The following is a 19,078-nucleotide window of genomic DNA, read 5'->3' as shown; positions in this document are numbered from 1 at the left end:
GATAAGAGATCTCAAACTGAAATTGGACCAATCAACTTTGAGCAAAGTGACACACATCTGATGCAATAAAGTCACTCCCCCTTTTTCTTCTCCAAATTAAAGGTCACTACATAGCAAATGGCTATTAAAGACTTAAGCCTCTGGCTTTTAACAATACTTATTTATAATATTAATAATTTTGAATTATTTAAAAATAATTTATGTAATTATTATACCCTTAATCAATTACACGCATTTTGTTAATATTAAAATAAATAGCCTATATAAAGGTCATACAAATAAGCTTTAAATTCAATAACTAAATCTATAAAAAATTACATGTGAGCATAAATGTTCAATTCTCTCTATATATCAACTAAACTAACTTCATAACTTTTACTTGCATTGACGTATAAGATTTTTCTTAAAGTTGTCCTCGACAGCTCTTTTCTTCTGTGTAAATTTGTTTAAATTCGTAATATTTTTCAATCATGTTTATTCTGCAGAAGAGTGAAGTTAATCACACTGCTTCTCTCGTGAGAAGTGAATCTCAGTTTTACTGATCCACAGCATGTGATTGGCTGTTCACTGCTGATGTCACAGCTAAACTCCTAAACTCAGGATCAAAGCCTGAGTTGACAGAGAAAGTTGATGATCAGCATCATGGGACCAACAAAGCCTGAATAGATTGGTTTGGTTTTGTCAACTCGAAACTAATCCTGTAACCCTGAGTTTGTTAAACTGCCATCATGGTACAGGCCCCAGGTCAGGGTTACTTTTTCGGCGTAAATCGATGCATACGGCCGTCTGTCGGAAGCTAGTTATTTCAGTTTATAAAGTTGGATCACTTTTATGATGGATGGATGCACTTTTTGGCCTTCAAAATGAAATCCTCTATTCACTGCCATTATAAAGCTTGGAAGAGCCAGAACATTGTTTAATATAACTCTGATTGTATTTGTCTGAAAGAAGAAAGTCATATACACCTAGGATGGCTTGAGGGTGAGTAAACTATGGGCTAATTAAAAATTTTGGGGTGAACTATCCCTTTAAAGGGACGTCTCAGTTAAAGCGGCATGTGAACCAATAATCTCTTCCAACTATTTTGGCTATAGCATGAAATAAACATGAATGAACATCAGAAGGTGAATGCTGTTTCAATCGCGGAAAGACATCAATACAATTTTATTTTTACGTTCAAGTTTACCAACGTTAACCTACTGTTTGTCGGATAAAATGGCGGTGCCTGCGTTATGATTGGTCGGATCGCCTGTCAATCAATCTCCCAGCGAAGTCAAAGTTTGAAAGCTATACATTATCAAGTAATCTACACATTACACATGATGTAATCTGCCATCTGTCAGCGATTCACTGTAACCTGACAGTTTGTGAACGTTAGTGAGCATTTAGAACAGTCTCAGCTCTCTTCTTAGCCCCGACTGTCACATCCACATAAACACATTCATATGCTCGAGTTTTCATCATGGCTGTCTTCCCATCAATTCCCAAAGAGATTTTATCTTGCTCTCAGATATGCTTGCAACAAATCTCTTTAATGTAAAAAAAAAATCTCTTTAGTTGGCAAATAAAATGGACAAACTTTTTTCATCAAGTTTGTAGGTTAAAAAAATATATAAATGTATAAGGTAATGTGTGTATTTTAGGTGTGTAAGTGTAACTGATGGCAATTTTGCAGTTTTAAGTGTGCTAATATTACATTATGATGCCATTAAAACTGCATGTATAGTAATTACTTCAACTTGTATAATCAGCTACCCTTATACAATCATCTACTTTATTCATACTGATGAGCATCACAAATTGTTACACAAAGGGTGCATTTGAAAAATATTACACTTTAAAAAGATTATAAATATTTAACACAAAAATTCCAGCTATATATAACATTCGGCACAGACTAAGCTTCACATTCCATTAAGAGTCTTGATTTTTTTTTTTGCTAAATCTGCATGCTGCGCAATTTGTATCAAATCAGTTCTGCAGTTGAGAACTGAGGTTCTATTAGTCAATCATCTGATAATGCCACCTGTACATTCACAGAATCATTATTTATTCCTGTTAGAGGCTCAAGAACAGACACACACTATCAGTGGTGTGAGGTAGAGTTCTCTCTGATGCTCAGGACAGTGAGAGGACAGCCATGATTTAAGGAACTCATCAGTACAAAGAGAATAAGAAAAGAAGATGATGAAGAATGTGACGTGGTCATGCTGAGTCTGGTTTTCCCTCTTGCGTCTCCTCTTCTTTATCAGAGGTTTCTTCTTTACTCTCTAAATCAAAGTTCTGCAAAATAACATGAATAAAATCAGTAAATTGCATCATCATGAAGAGAGTAAGCTGTATTATTCAAACACGCACCTCTAACTCCCTCATAACTTCATCCATAAAGTCGTTGGAGTTCTTCTTGTAGGACAGAGCCATCTGAATGGCATCTTTAAACACCTGTGGAACATTCCCAGAACACATAGGGCCTTTTAACACCTGGCCACTGGTGGAAATGCTCAAACCACTTTAGGAGGTGGTCTGAGACCCATCCCAAACGAAACTGAACAAGTGTAAATGCATCTGGTTGTTGAAACCACATGTGTAAACTTTACTCTTCCCAAAATGTTAGGTGTAAGAGCACAAATGTGTCTGAGTCAAATATTATACAAATAACTTAAGTGCTTATTCTTTTTAAAACTACATATATTATCAATTCAAATAAAATGTAAATGTGCACTTTTTTATGTTGCACTGGCTGTATTTTAGTTAATATGGAAATGACAGCAAAATAAATAAATTAGGGTTTATAAATTCTATTATAAGATGCATCCAAATTCATCCCAGCAAACAATGGGGCCTGTACTTATCCCCATGACACCTACTTTTAAAATTCTGAGAGTTCAGTAACCTATAACAGCTTTTTTACTGATGCTCCCCTGATACCTGTCAATCTATTCTGTCTATTCTGTCTGCTTTCCATCCTCACCTTCACCACATTGGTCCCATCAGCAGCAGATACAAAGTAGAAGGGCAGACCTTGTTTCTTAGCAAAGTTGAAACTCTTCTGGGTCACCTTCATGTCAGCTTTGAAACAGCAGAACACATAAAAGAACAAAAGATTAGAGACATGCAAAGGCTAATGCTGACTAATAATGCTCTTATCTGTAATCTCACAAAAGCACATATGAAATTTACCATCTATCTTGTTAGCGACTACCAGACATGGAATCTCAGGCCGGTACTCTCGGAGTTCTTTGTACCAATTTGGGAGGTTCTTATATGTGATTTTCCTCTGGACATCAAACACCTGGAAAAAAGCAACTGGATTAATTCTGAAAGCTTTTTTTGAGATCTACTGTTTATGAAAAGCATTCAAAAGGGTTTTCTGTTACAAAAAACCACAATTTTTCCAACTTATTTTTCACTTACTAATATTTTTTTTTTTTTAAAGAGGTGTGCATGTATATGTGTGTTTTGTTAAATGGACATTAATCTGCAACAGCAGCATACAAATTAATATTTGTTTAGCTGATTCATGCGAGTCATTTCAGGGTTGTTGGGGTTTTTTTTAACTAAAACTATTTAAAACAAATAAAAAGCATTTTGGTTAATTAAAATAAAGCCAAAACAACATTAAAAAACATAAAAATGAGAAATGTTGCCTTGTCAACTAACTGAAATAAAATAAGTTGAAGTACTTAAATCACTAAAACTGAAATCAAAAAACATTAAGCCTAAATAGAAATATTACAAACAAAATGACAAAAAGACATAACAAAATTACTAAAATTGAAAGAATACCTAATTCAAAACATTAAAGGGATAGTTCACCTGGAAATTTAAATGAATGAAGAAATGACATTCTTCTTTCAGATGAATACAATCGGAGTTAAATAAAAAAAAAAAAGTCCTGGCTCTTCCAAGCTTTATAATGGCAGCCCAAAATTTGAAGCCCAAAAAAGTGCATCCATCCATTATAAAAAATAATCCACATGGCTCCGGGGAGTTAATAAAGGTCTTCTTAAGCGAATCGATGGGTTTTGTAAGAAAAATATCCATAACACTTTATGAAGTAAAATATCTAGCTTTCAGTGGACCTCCTTTCCGTTTTCAACTTAAGGAAAAAGCCTAACTGGCGCGACGATGACATCGGACGTAGCGTAAGCGTTTTGAACTGCGAGAGGTGTTACACTTTCTTCGTAAGTAAGTACGGAAGGCGATCTGTTGGAAGCTAGATATTTTACTTTATAAATTATGGATATTTTTCTTACACTCACATATCGATACACTTCAAAAGGCGTTTATTATCCCCCCCGGAGCAGTGTGGATTACTTTTATAATGGATGGATGCAATTTTTTGGGCTTCAATTTTTGGGCTGTCATTCACTGCTATTATAATGCTTGGAAGAGCCAGGATATTTTTATTATAACTCCGATTGTATTCGTCTGAAAGAAGAAATGTCATATACACCTAGGATGGCTTGAGGGTAAGTAAATTATGGGGTAATTTTCATTTTTGGGTGAACTATCCCTTTAATAAAAACCAAAATAATATATAAATAAGGATAACTAAAATAGAACTGAGTGTCTCTTCTCTTACCATGATACAGGCATGCGATTTATGGTAGTAAGACGGGTGCATGCTTCGAAAGCGTTCTTGCCCTGCAGTATCCCAGAAATCTGTGGTGGATATAAACAAGTGCATAAGTACTCAGGTTAGATACACAAACTTTAATGGCATCAAAGGCATGACTGCTCAACTAACATGAAAACTAAACTAAAAACCCTGGTATTATAAAGCAGCATGATTAAGCATTAAAAGATCAAACACCAACGTGATCTTTTTCCTAAATCACAGCGAACATTTAGATCTTCAAAACCAAACCTATCCGATCAGGCTTTATTGGTACTATGACACAGATCATCAACTTTCACTTTGATCCTGAATTCATAGAGCATGAGCACATGAAAGTATGACATCAGCAGTGAAAAGTCAATCACATGCCTTGTCATGTGACACATCAGACACAAAATTATTCATTATAGTGAATGAATAATCCAGCAAACCCCCTTGCCCAACAAAAAAAGTGTAAACTACAAAAACGCTAATTTGTGAAAACGGTGACATCATGTGCATGCGTATAATGTGTTCAGTCTACAAGCGCTTCATGTTTCTTTAAAGGTGCCCTAACACACGTATTTGATTACTTTTGTGGTAATGTCTGAAGTTCTACCATGGACTCAAAAATGCGTTTAGTGGAATTATGACCAAAAAGTTCTATTTTGGTCTCATCTGACCACATGACTTCCCATGACTCCTCTGGATCATCCAAATGGTCATTGGCAAACTTAAGACGGGCCTGGACATGTGCTGGTTTAAGCAGGGGAACCTTCCGTGCCATGCATGATTTCAAACCATGACGTCTTAGTGTATTACCAACAGTAACCTTGGAAACGGTGGCCCCAGCTCTTTTCAGGTCATTGACCAGCTCCTCCTGTGTAGTTCTGGGCTGATTTCTCACCTTTCTTAGGATCATTGAGACCCCACGAGGTGAGATCTTGCATGGAGCCCCAGTCCGAGGGAGATTGACAGTCATGTTTAGCTTCTTCCATTTTCTAATGATTGCTCCAACAGTGGACCTTTTTTCACCAAGCTGCTTGGCAATTTCCCCGTAGCCATTTCCAGCCTTGTGGAGGTGTACAACAAGGGTTTGTCTCTAGTGTCTTTGGACAGCTCTTTGGTCTTGGCCATGTTAGTAGTTGGATTCTTGATTGTATGGGGTGGACAGGTGTCTTTATGCAGCTAACGACCTCAAACAGGTGCATCTAATTTAGGATAATAAATGGAGTGGAGGTGGACATTTTAAAGGCAGACTAACAGGTCTTTGAGGGTCAGAATTCTAGCTGATAGACAGGTGTTCAAATACTTATTTGCAGCTGTATCATACAAATAAATAGTAAAAAATTCATACATTGTGATTTCTGGATTTTTTTTTTTTTTTAGATTATGTCTCTCACAGTGGACATGCACCTACGATGACAATTTCAGACCCCTCCATGATTTCTACGTGGGAGAACTTGCAAAATAGCAGGGTGTTCAAATACTTATTTTCCTCACTGTATAATGACCACTGTCATGGCAACAGGTTTTGTGCTTTTGATTCACGTCTTTCATATTATTCCACAAAAAGTCAGTTCGCTTATTGCAATGGAATTTTATTGAAAGTGAAAGTCAGCTAGTAAGACGTTGCCACACAACACCTGAAACTGTCAAGTTCTATCTGTGTGGCCAACTATTTATTTTGCCAGCAGAAGCCACAAAAAAGTTTCTTTTCTGGTTTTGGCAAGTAGCCGTATAATAAGCGGGATAATGTATTGTCCGCCGGTAATTATCGGAAAATAAGTCCCGATAACTGTCACTGAGCTAGACGGAATCTGTGGGCGCGGTCTCAACTGGGTGACAGTTATTTTTTCAACAGCTTTAGTAATTGACCTGATTTCTCCGCTTATTTCTTTTCAGTGGCTAGAGGTGACAGAGGAGGTAGCAGTTCATTTTCACATTCACGTCATAACATACTTGCGGCCACTCAACTGAAACTGCCCTGCTCTCAGTTACGGAGGCACTGAGACGGGCAAGAGCAGCCTCCAAATCCACAGTACTTATCTTACTGGATTTGTCTGCTGCTTTTGACACAGTTAATCACCAGATCCTCCTGGCAACTCTCATGAAGATGGGCATCTCAGGAACCGCTCTCCAGTGGTTCAAGTCTTACCTCTCAGGTAGGTCCTTCAGGGTGTCATGGAGAGGTGAAGTGTCTAAGTCACATCATCTAGCTACTGGAGTTCCCCAGGGCTCAGTGCTTGGACCACTTCTCTTCTCCATCTACATGTCATCACTGGGATCGGTCATTCAGAAACATGGCTTTTCCTATCACTGCTATGCCGACGACACTCAACTCTACTTCTCATTTCAACCTGATGATCCATCGGTTGGTGTTCGTATCGCTGCCTGCCTAACAGACATTTCAGCATGGATGAAGGAACATCACCTGCAACTCAACCTTGCAAAGACAGAACTGCTTGTGGTCTCAGCCAACCCAGCACTTCACCCCAATCTCTCCATTCAGCTAGGTTCATCAACCATAACTCCGTCCAGGACAGCCAGGAACCTTGGGGTTGTGATTGATGATCAGCTAAAATTCACTGACCACATCACTGCAACAACCCGGTCCTGCAGATTTGCACTATTCAACATTAGGAAGGTTAGACCCTTCCTATCAGATCATGCCACACAACTACTGGTCCAAGCTCTCGTTCTCTCCAGACTGGACTACTGTAATGCTCTTCTAGCGGGCCTTCCGGCATGCACTATCAAACCCTTGCAACTGATCCAGAATGCAGCGGCGAGGTTGGTCTTTGGTGAGCCGAAGAGAGCACACGTCACGCCTCTCCTCATCAGTCTGCACTGGCTACCAATAGCCGCTCGCATTAAATTCAAGGCACTGGTGCTCGCCTTCAAAACATCCACTGGCTCTGCACCAACATACCTAAACTCGCTCGTTCAGACTTACACACCCTCCAGGAACTTGCGTTCTGCCAGTGAACGACGCCTTGTGGTGCCATACCAGAGAGGCATGAAATCGCTCTCACGGACCTTTTCCTGGACCGTTCCCACCTGGTGGAATGACCTGCCGATCTCAATTCGTGCGGCGAGTCTGTAGCCATTTTCAAAAAACATCTAAAGACACATCTTTTCCAGCAACACCTGACCGATCGAGAATAGCACTTATCATTCTATTCATTGTCTGTCTGTCTAATTTATTTAAAAAAAAAAAAAAAAAAAAATTTGTATACTTCTGTGCTAGACTAACTGAGACTTGTTACAGCACTTACATATTGCTGATATTGTTGCCCTTCGACTGCTCTAGCTGCTTCTATTGCCCCCATTTGTAAGTCGCTTTGGATAAAAGCGTCTGCTAAATGACTAAATGTAAATGTAAATGTAACACAAACACATATGGATCTAACATATTTAAAAAAAAATACAAGTAATTAACAGTTTTTTATGTGGCAGGGCACCTTTAAAAAGTGACTTCGCCAACTACTGGCCTGACATGCATAATATAGCATTTTTAATCGTTTCCGCGGATCCGTGTGAAGGGGGACTGTTTTGACAATGTTGTACGTGAAAAACGCAAAGGAATTTTTTTTCTGTTTTTGGTACATCTTTGTCACATACGAACCCTCAGTTTATCTAGAATCGTGAAGCTCCTCATCCCTCCCTCACGCCGCATTCACACGGGGCTTCGGCGTCAACGCTTGATGGAGGGCGTGGCTGAAGCTTGGTGCCTGACGCGACCGTCATAGTGACAACAGCTAATCTGCCGCTTGGACCACAACACAACACAAAAAAGCGCCTTTTTTGACAGCTAGTCTGTGAGACTATTTTGTGTATGAAAACTGATCACTTTAATATTTGATTCCTCATTTGGCTGGGGGATAGCACCTATTTGAACCACACATGATATGATATGCTGCTGTCATTCAATGATAAACAGAGTACACGGACGGAATACAAGCATGATACATTCCAGATTCTCCAACCGTCTCTGCCACCTCCTTCCAGGCCTGGTCTCTCCAGTTTGTGTCCAGGTATGTAAATAATGATTGGTAGTAAAGGACCGGGTGATTATCCACCGCAATTATTAGCTTTTCCTCCATTTTAGATCGTTCTTTACTCTTCATTCACCGGTGTTTTAAACGAACGCGATTGGCTAGCGTCTGCTCTAGGATATTTGCATAGGGTGATCTGACTGGATGACGCCTGCGTTGGCGCTTGAAAAGTTGAGAAATCTTCAACTTTTGCCGCTTGCAACGCGAGTGAAGCGCCGCGACGGAACCCACAATTCAGTTCGGCAACGCATGACGTCACCCATTCAAAGTAAACGAGAAGCGTTGACGCCGACGCCCCGTGTGAATGCGGCTTCACACAAATGAGGAAACAAATCCTTCCCTCACGGGTCAAAAAAAAAGATTTTTTTTTTTTATTTTGGTCTAGAAAGCTTATTTCATTTCATATATTTATATTTTGATATATATTTTATATTTTGGGGGGGGGGTTACTTTTAAATTACTAGATTTGATCAATAAATAATAAATAAATTATCAATTTAAGTTCTTTACATTCTTTCGACTTCAATTCAAAATAACTCACAATTTCATGCATAACCCTTTTAAATTAGCTCCAAATATCTTGCATTGGGTCAATTTGGGTGTCTCTGCCGACCTCTTGAGGGAAAAAATAACATAACATGATATTTCATGACTCTTGCCACTAGATGGCCATATAGCTCTACATGGAGCAAATGAGATGTTCTGCTGGGTCCTAAAGTCAGTGTTTTCCTTCACTATGCATTCAGATACACACGTAGACATTAAATCAATTTTGGTAAAGTTTTAGCATTTTTAGTTTTAGTGTTTCTATGTATACTGAAGCATTCCTTGCATTCCATTCATCCTAAGCGGGTCAAATTGACCCGTGAGGGAAGGAATTGTTACTTTTTTTTATTTCAAGCACAAAACTCCTCGATTCCAGTCAATTTGTTGTGTTCATGGTTCAAGAACAACAAAAGTTCTCTTTAAAAAATAAAAAAAAATAAAAAATGAGTTTCAGGTCAAAATGACCCAAGGGAAGGATGAGGGAGGCAATTGTATGAAACTTCATCAAAAAGGCCAATAAATGCGCAAAAATTTGCAAATCAATAATAAAACTGCAAATTATTCAATACAGCAAATTGCTCCATTCTTGTGCACAGAAATAACACTTCCTCATGCCAAACTTACCAACCAAGATAGTTTGCCCATTGATGGTGGTGGTGTATTTGTACAGAGTCAAAGCGTAGGTGGACAGCTGCTGAGGCCGACTGAAACATTTCATTAAGAACCTGTCAACTTTGAGAATGAATGATACACCCACATACAGACAGAGAGAGAGAGAGAGAGAGAGAGAGAGAGAGAGAGAGAGAGAGAGAGAGAGAGAGAGAGAGAGAGAGAGAGAGAGAGAGAGAGAGAGAGAGAGAGAGAGAGAGAGAGAGAGAGAGAGCATGATATTGGTGACACACACATCAGTAAAGATGTTAAAGGATACTATCCATCCATAAGGAATCTCTCCATAAGCCTGAAAAGAAATTATGAAAACCTTTAGAAAAAACGCAAATGCCTTGTCACTGAATAAGAGCAATAACACAGCTCCTCCATTAGTGTCAGTAACACATTAAACATACTTGGATTTGCCCACAGCGCTGTCTCCGAGGCAGATGATCTTGACTTGCTCATCCGCGTCATATTTCTCCAGGTCCAGATCAGAAATGCCTCCTGCGTCCATTGCGAGACGACAGAAGCAGCAGAAGCAGGAGTTTCAACTCTGAGCCTCTTAATGCAGCGGGATTAGATGACAGCTGACCAGAACAGCTGAAACACGGCGCTGCTTTACTCCATCACACGCTTTCTAACTCTATCAATGTCATTTAGTTCATCTATACAAGCAATAATTCGTAAAACGAAATGTAAATGTTATATTCCCAAACACAACCCGACAGTGTTACTGCTTTGGCTATCTGACAAATTAGCAGATTAGCGTGTTTGATACCCAAGCAAGCTATCTAACTAACTACGCTAAATACATATTTACCACAGAATATTATTTAACGATCTTTTGCAGAAATATTTTTAGGGCTCGTCGTAAGTTCGTTCGCATTCACGGCTGGCATTCTAGACGAGAAAACGTCGCTATTTTGTGATGAAAAATCTCGGTTTGGTTCCAGAAAATTCACAGTGAACATGCACGACAACAACGCGTTTCTAAGCAACGCCAGGACCCACGAAGGGCCTCCTTTGCTCCTGGTAAGCACCAGGCTGTCTTTGAAGGTGCCTGATTTTTCAATTTTATTCTAATTCTCAATGTATTCTAATGATTAATCTAAACACAATACAACCAAAACGTGGCATAAACAAAAACAAAAAAATAAATACTGATATTACTACTAATAATAATTGAGAAGAATACATTAGATCAGAGGTTTTCAAACTGGGGTCCGGGGACCCCCAGGGGTCCTCCAGAAGGTTCTAAGGGGTCCCCAGAAAATTTCAGAGAATAAAAAGACAAAGCAAAAATGGTTAAAGTCTACCAAATATTCGGTTTCATTTTCTAAATGTTTCCTCTCCTGTTTGCTTTGTATCTTTCTAGTGTGTTTTTCTCACTATAGTCCCCTTTATCTTGCTCACTGGGGTTCTTAATGTGTTGCGTGATGACTCCGATCTTTCGAATATTCCAATTTAATAATTGTTTAATCGGCACGTAATCCTCAATAAACCTGTCTCCGGTGAGATGACGCCGATCTTTCGAATATTCCTATTTAATAATTGTTTAATCGGCATGTAATCCTCAATAAACCCGTCTCCGGCGTGATGACTCCGATCTTTCGAATATTCCGATCTCATATGACCCCTGACCTGTAAAGTTGTCCGAATAATAATCATACGCTGTTTGTTAATTAGCCAGAGGAGAACTGGCACCCCTACTGAGCATGGTTTCTCCCAAGGTTTATTTTTCTCCATTATGCCACCTGATGGGGTTTTGGTTCGTTGTCACTGTCGCCTTTGGTTTGGCTTGCTCAGTTGGGGACAATACATTTTCAACTAAATATCCAAATAAATTTAATTACTTAACTAAATTAAATGCATTAACTAAATTACTGATCTGCCCACATTGTCACTGTATGCTTATTGAAATGAGCTGGATGACATCAACGTTTTCTCCAGAGCGGCTGTACAGCCGAATCAAATTCTGTTGCATTATTTTCCTGTTTAACACCGTGAAGCTGCTTTGAAACAATCTGCATTGTAAAAAGCGCTATATAAATAAAGTTGACTTGACTTAAGTACATAAGCTGCTTACATACATTTATTGTGAAAGTTGCTTTTTCAAAAATGTTCTTCAGGTTTATACATCCAACATTAAGTATAGCCAATTTAAGTTTGCAACAATATGTTGTATTTATAATGTCACACCTACTATTTAACAGTTTTTTCATACATAAAAATATATGTATTTTAAGAAAGGGGTCCCTCATAAAAGGTTCATCATATTTGGGGGTCCTTGGCATCAGATGAAGCAATCTACTATCTTAATCTAATGTTATTATTTAGATGTGATTTATATATATATATATATATATATATATATATATATATATATATATATATATATATATATATATATATATATATATATAAATAGGCCAATAAAATATTTTTTTAATTAATTTCTGAAGGTGTAAACTTTGACCTATATTTTACACTTACTAGGAAACAAAACCAATAAACAATACCTGGAAAGTCTTCTTTGTCTTTGACAAATTACCTGTCAGTAATATCAAACACCATAATCTTACTTTTTTTTTAGTTTGAGTAAGTGGCACGTTACAGAATGTTGTCTTGGTCACATTCTTGACATGGGAATACACAGAACAGACATTTGCACTCTTGCAGATATAACAAAAATGTTATATATAGATCTGTTTGATGAACAATCTGAAAAGTCTTTACTTTCCCACAGAGGAAAGTGAGTGCATGACTATTAAAATTGAAAGGCTAAAGAGCAGAATAGATCCAGATCTCAGTGTCCATATCGAAATATGAAAGAATGGTTCCCAAAAGTCTATACACAGGCATCATTGGTAAAACCAACTTTAACCACAATTAGCGTTTATCCATTTTTAAAAAAAAGACTAGAATTTTGTCATTGAATCTGTTATGAGAACCATAAAAACTAGTAGCTAAGTGGACACTTTTATTTAAAAAAAAAAAACATATTGTTTTTTAATATTTTGTATCCAACTGTGTGTGTGTGTGTGTGTGTGTGTGTTGTGTGTGTGTGTGTGTGTGTGTGTGTGTGTGTGTGTGTGTGTGTGTGTGTGTGTGTGTGTGTGTGTGTGTGTGTGTGTGTGTGTGTGTGTGTGTGTGTGTGTGTGTGTGTGTGTGTGTGTGTGTGTGTGTGTGTGTGTGTGTGTGTGTGTGTGTGTGTGTGTGTGTGTGTGTGTGTGTGTGTGTGTGTGTGTGTGTGTGTGTGTGTGTGTGTGTGTGTGTGTGTGTGTGTGTGTGTGTGTGTGTGTGTGTGTGTGTGTGTGTGTGTGTGTGTGTGTGTGTGTGTTACTGTTAACTAAATCTATTAAACTAAATTAAAATCTAAAAAGCTGAAATAAAGCCAAAAATAAATATTGGATGAAAAGCTTAAAAGGAAGTTGAAGTAGATAAAAGAAAGTTAGGCCTATATAGAAAGTTATATAGTTATATACTGTATATATATATATATATATATATATATATATATATATATATATATATATATATATATATATATATATATATATATATATATATATATATATATATATATATATTCTTATTTTTTTTCAAAGAACAAAACTTACTCAAACTTATACAAAAATGAGAACTGAAAATCTGAATAAATAAATATAATAGTATGTAATAGTATATATGTTATATTCAAATACAGAAAGACAGAAATTGAGCTTCAAATATACACCTATCAACATTGTTTTTGATAGTTTTGAATCCAACTTTGATAGTTTTGTATCCAATTTGCTAACTTGCAGAAATTCACATGTGCTGTACTAATTATTGTGTAACTACATATATAAATATAAACATATACATATTACATATTCAAATATTATTTTGTGTCACTTTATCATATATTTTTATTATGTTGACTCCAGCACCAAGTGAAATTGTAATTTTTTACTTGTTAAATAAAGTTTATAATGTCTAATTGATTATTGAAATGAATTATTCCAGGGTGTTGCCACATAAACTGTTAGTGTTCTAAAAAAAAGGAACGCTATGAATAATAGAAGGTTCTGTTGAAATGCTGTCTTTGCTCTTAAAAGCTCCACCCTAATTTGCATGTCAGGGATGTAAATACAGCTGAGAGACACTCTTGTGCTCCTAACAGCTGGATCAGACACACAGAGAGAGTGAGAGAAAGACAACTAGGAAACATTTAATATACTGTGGCAAAATGGCCCGTAGACTGTCCGTTTCAGAGGAGGATTTCTACTGCCCCATCTGCTGTGACATCTTCAGGGATCCAGTTCTCTTAGCCTGCTCTCACAGCATCTGTAACGGCTGTGTGAAAACCTTCTGGAATCGGCGAGGAATTCAAGAGTGTCCCATCTGCAGAACTGTGTCCTCCAACCCTGATCCACCCATAAACATTGTGCTGAGAAACATGTGTGATCTGATGAGAGAAGAAACCACGCAGGACCTTCCTGAAGAGACGGTGGGGTTCTGTAGTCTTCATGGAGAACCTCTTACTTTCTTCTGCGCTGAAGATCAAGAACTAGTTTGTGGAAAATGCAGAAATGCTAAATCACATAAGAACCACCGTATCCGTGCAACAACAGACGTATCACAGGACCTCAGGGTAAGATCTAAAAGTGTCAGAATGTATGGAAACAGTCTCTACAACACACTCAAAAAAATGCATTGATTTGACACCATTGTGTCAAAGGTGATTGCTTCATGTTAAATTGACTTGCAACAGTTTCTCTTTTACTTAACTTAATGTTTTCATTTTGAAATAACATGTTTCAATCAAGTAACCCAATCAAACAGGACTTTCATTTCCCATCATGCTTTGCAAAGGGGCTGAATTGGGAGAGTAAATGTTGAAATAAGGTGCTATTTTATAATTTTTTTATCACGATGAGAATGTTCTATTATGTTGGTGTTTAAAACTTTCTATGTTATGCTAGCTTGTTCTTGGGTTGAGAACATTTTTAAGTGACCGCTATGGTACTCTGGATGAAACCAGTATCACTTCCGGATTGCCAACACAGAATATTGCACGTGCAAAGAAAAGGTATATTTAGTTTGTTGCTATTTAAAACACAGGACTAAACAAGAAGCATTAAATAGGATTATTTGAATAGTTACATTTAAATGAAAACCATTTATTTAAGTTATAAAAAACCATTCATTCTACCATTGATTCTAGTACATTGGGTTTTACTTGTTTCAAGTGGAACCACTGTCCATGATTAGATCATGTTTAGCCAAAGAGATATTTTTTAGAGTGCATTTGTCAAATGCTTGGTCAAAATGTCCAGCTTGTGGTCAGATTTCCCTGATTGTCGGTGTCAGATTTAGTGGACTGGAAAGGGTTGAAATATGAAAGCTGTCTTGTTAAACAGGTCTTAGCACACTAATGGCCCTTAAATGACACAAGTTCTCACACTACAAAAACAAAGTTTCATGGGAACTTCGCTGATAAAGTCAAATATTTCCTGGAGAGACCTGATCCATTTTGGATATGCAGGTTTTTAACAAACAACCTGTTTATATCTAAACAACGCTGGGAAAATTATCATGTAACAGATTAACACAGAATGGCACGTACAGTAAACATCTGAGCATCATAGGCTGAAATGATCACAACAATGGATATATTGTTTATTGAGTGAATAAATTATTTTAAGTTGAAGTATTAAATTACTAAAACTAAAAATGAAATAAAAATACATATACAAATTTTATATGACAAAAACACAAAACAACATTATTTAAAACTAAAATGAAAACTGAAAAATATAAAAATAAAAGCTAACGTTAATTCAAAATAGTCACAAATACTACAATTATATAAATAATACTAAAATAACACGTATAGTAAAATATCAATGAAATGAAAATAATGTATTTTATTACTCACTCATGCCGTTCCACACCCGTAAGACCTTCGTTCATCTTCGGAACACAAATGAAGATATTTTTGTTGAAATCTGAAAGCTCAGTGAGGCCATAGGGAGCAAAGCAATTTACACTCTCAAGATCCATTAATGTACTAAAAACATATTTAAATCAGTCCATGTGAGTACAGTAATTCAATATTAATATTATAAAGCGACGAGAATATTTTTGGTGCACCAAAAAAAAAATAATAATAACGACTTATATAGGCCTAGTGATGACCGATTTCAAAACACTGCTGCATGAAGCTTCAGAGCGTATCGATTCAGGGAGTCGATTCAGTTGTTCGGAGCGCCAAAGTTGCGTGATTTCAGCAGTTTAGCGGTTTGAGGGTTTGACACGCGATCCGAATCTTTATGAAGCAGGGTTTCGAAATCGGTTATCACTATAATAATAAAAATAATAAGTCGTTATATAGTTGTTGTTTTTTGTGTGTAAATGTAAATTGCTTTGCTCCCTATGGCCTCACATTACTTCAGATTTCAACAAAAATATCTTAATTTGTGTTCCGAAGATGAACGGAGGTCTTACGGGTGTGGAACGGCATGAGGGTGAGTAAAAAATGACATTATTTTCATTTTTGGGTGAACTAACCCTTTAACCTGAGATACTGTATTTAAAAAAAGTGACAACTTGTCCGAATCTCACTTCTTTTTCTATCCTCTTTCTAGCAAGAGTTCCAGCAGAAACTAAAGGTCTTTCTGGAGAAACTCAGGGTCTATGAACGATTTAAACAGTCCTGGGATGAAACAGCGGAGTACATTAAGGTGAGTATCTGGAGGAAATTCCAACATTTACACTGTTCAACTGTATGGGTGTTTCAGCCTGATTTTGCTGATATTTTGTGCCTAGAGGCAAAGCCAGCAGACAGAGATGCAAATTAAGGAGGTGTTTGAAAAGCTTCACCAGTTTCTACTAAATGAAGAGGCAGCCAGCATGGCGGCACTGAGGAGAGAAGAAGAGCAGAAGAGTGAGATCATTAAAAAGAAGATCGAGGAGATTAGATCAGGGATGTTATCTCTCTCACATATTATTGAGTCTATCGAGGAACAGCTTCGAAGGAATGACTTCACATTTCTTGTGGTAAGTACTTGCATTTATATTGAAACATAAAAATTTTTTTTTCAAAAGTATTCAAATTAGAATTAAATTACTACTATTCTATTATTCTACTATTGGATGCATTAAAATGACAAAAAGTAAAGGCATTTATAATGTTACAAAATATTTCTATTTCCAAGCAATTCTGTTCTTCCATCAAAGAATCCTGAATAAAAAGTATCACAGTTTCCACAAAAATAAGCAGCGACTGTTTTCAACATTGATAATAGTAGGACATGTTTTTTGAGCAGCAAATCAGCAAATTAGAATGATTTCTGAAGGATCATGTGAAACTGAAAGTAATGATGCTGAAAATACAAACTTTTGAACAGTTGTGTACATTTTCTGATCACATGACATAGATTAATCTTTCTGTTTCTATCTACATTTCTTTACTTCTAGAACTACAAGACTACAATTGAAAGGTAAGAAGATGTCTTTTCTTAACTTGTATGGTTCTCAGCCCACATCAGTACTGACTCCTAAATGTTGTTTCAGAACAAAGTGTACACTGCGGGATCAGACCAGACCTTCAGGAATGCTCATTGATGTTGCAAAACATGTGGGTAACATAACCTTTGAAGTGTCAAAAAAACTACAAGCCAACATTCGATACAGTGAGTACTGAGCAGTAAAAATCTTCTCATCTGTTCTATTATTGTGTCTTAAAAGTGGGTGAACATCTTTATCTCTACCCCTCCAGCCCCAGTAACCCTTGACCCCAACACCGCCCATCCTTATCTGGCCGTGTCTGATGATCTGACCAGTATAACTTACAACGACGAGCACTTCCAACAGCTTCCAGCAAACCCGGAGAGATTTGACGGCTACACAAGCATTCTTGGTTCTGAGGGCTTTGACTCAGGGTCTCACAGCTGGGACATCGAGGTGGGCGACAGCACAGCCTGGGCCGTGGGAGTGATCACAGAGTCCGAATACAAACGCAGACAGAACCTCTCCAAGATGGGCTTGTGGTATGTGGGCTTCTGCAATGGTAAATACGGGAAGGGCTATTCTCCTGAGATCCTGACCCTTCTACGGGTGAGCCAGAGAATTCAGAGGATCAGGGTGCAGCTGGACTGGGACAAGGGCAAACTCCTTTTCACCGACTCGGACCGTAATATTGGTCTGCATGTGTTTAAACACAGGTTCACTGAGAAAGTATTTCCTTACTTTTATAATCACTGTATGCAACATCCGTTGAGGATCATACCAATAAAGACAACTGTAGAAGCACACGTTTAGAGCCAATACAACTTTTAAACTGGTGAAGTTAAGTTGATGGGTTAACTGTGATATCAGTTGAATTAAAAGGAGACATTAGCATAAGTACAGTACTGCAATAACATTTGCCAGGCAGCATTGATGCGTCAACGCTATTGCATTGAATTAACGTTACAAAGTGATGTTACTTCATTATCACTCTTTCACCCTCAGTTAATATTGAGATTTTAACCATAAATCAATGATAATATCATTGAATCAACATTATGAACTGATGTTAGATCAATATCATGTTTGCATCCGCATTTAATGTTGAAAGAATGAAAAAAATCTATGGTAATGCTATTGAATCAACACTATGATTGGTTCTACATCACTGATGTTGAATCAATATTGAAATTAACTAAAATAATCAATGGTAATATTGTTGAATCCATTTTACACTATGATTTTGATTCTACATCACTGCTGCTAAACGCAACACTGAAAATAACAAAAATAATTTTTGGTTATATTGTTTGATCAATGTTACAATGTGAATGTTTATTCTAAATCACTTTTGTTGAAACTGAAATGACGACATAAAACAATGTTGCCATCTGTCACAAAATAGCCATGTCAGTCATTTTCTCAATAAAATATAAACACTTAACGGGCTTACCATAGTGAACAAAAACATGTTTTGGGAGAAGGATTGATGGTGTATTGATTACATTTTGTTAATTTTGATTAAAAAAAAGTGACAATGTACCTTTAAGATTTTCAGAGATTTTTTTATTTTGTAAATAAATCTCAATAAATGAATTATTTTATGTCATGGAGCAGAAATGTTTTTTTTTTTTTTTTTTTTATGAAAAGATTAAAAATAAGTAAGTGAAACAATGAACAACTGCACTGTTAATGTAAATATAGTACCAAGTCACAATAAAGTGTCGAC

The 19,078-nt window shown here is 36.9% G+C and overlaps 2 protein-coding genes across 2 annotated transcripts; one reads left to right on the top strand and one right to left on the bottom strand.

The window, feature by feature from the left end:
- Window positions 1-405: 405 nt before the first annotated feature.
- On the bottom strand, window positions 406-10,854 carry rabl2 (RAB, member of RAS oncogene family-like 2). Its single transcript, XM_079825398.1, has 8 exons — window positions 10,269-10,854; window positions 10,133-10,162; window positions 9,829-9,908; window positions 4,586-4,665; window positions 3,181-3,292; window positions 2,972-3,069; window positions 2,359-2,442; window positions 406-2,283 (listed from the first exon to the last, which is right to left on the bottom strand). Exons 1-8 carry the CDS (start codon window positions 10,367-10,369, stop codon window positions 2,206-2,208), a joined length of 663 nt encoding a protein of 220 aa, XP_079681524.1. The 5' UTR covers window positions 10,370-10,854; the 3' UTR covers window positions 406-2,205.
- A 3,153-nt stretch (window positions 10,855-14,007) lies between these two features.
- trim35-30 (tripartite motif containing 35-30) lies at window positions 14,008-19,078 on the top strand. Its single transcript, XM_079824705.1, has 6 exons — window positions 14,008-14,491; window positions 16,488-16,583; window positions 16,669-16,899; window positions 17,320-17,342; window positions 17,416-17,534; window positions 17,621-19,078. The coding sequence occupies exons 1-6, from the start codon at window positions 14,087-14,089 to the stop codon at window positions 18,160-18,162; spliced, it is 1,416 nt and encodes a 471-aa protein (XP_079680831.1). The 5' UTR covers window positions 14,008-14,086; the 3' UTR covers window positions 18,163-19,078.

Source organism: Gobio gobio, assembly GCF_949357685.1.
Source record: "Gobio gobio genome assembly, chromosome: 9".
NCBI classification, from domain to species: Eukaryota; Metazoa; Chordata; class Actinopteri; order Cypriniformes; family Gobionidae; genus Gobio; species Gobio gobio.
Note: the sequence above shows the minus strand (reverse complement) of the source record. Positions and strands in the feature narration are given on the sequence as shown.

Bases quoted from the DNA above. Each gene is read 5' to 3' on its own strand.
- rabl2 (XM_079825398.1), bottom strand. From the start codon at position 10,369: ATGGACGCAGGAGGCATTTCTGATCTGGACCTGGAGAAATATGACGCG. The intron at 10,163-10,268 runs GTATGTTTAATG...ATTTCTTTTCAG, and splicing joins AGCGCTGTGGGCAAATCCAA to GCTTATGGAGAGATTCCTTA. The intron at 9,909-10,132 runs GTATCCTTTAAC...GAAATGTTTCAG, and splicing joins AGATTCCTTATGGATGGATA to TCGGCCTCAGCAGCTGTCCA.
- trim35-30 (XM_079824705.1), top strand. From the start codon at position 14,087: ATGGCCCGTAGACTGTCCGTTTCAGAGGAGGATTTCTACTGCCCCATC. The intron at 16,584-16,668 runs GTGAGTATCTGG...TTTTGTGCCTAG, and splicing joins AAACAGCGGAGTACATTAAG to AGGCAAAGCCAGCAGACAGA. The intron at 16,900-17,319 runs GTAAGTACTTGC...CTTTACTTCTAG, and splicing joins ATGACTTCACATTTCTTGTG to AACTACAAGACTACAATTGA.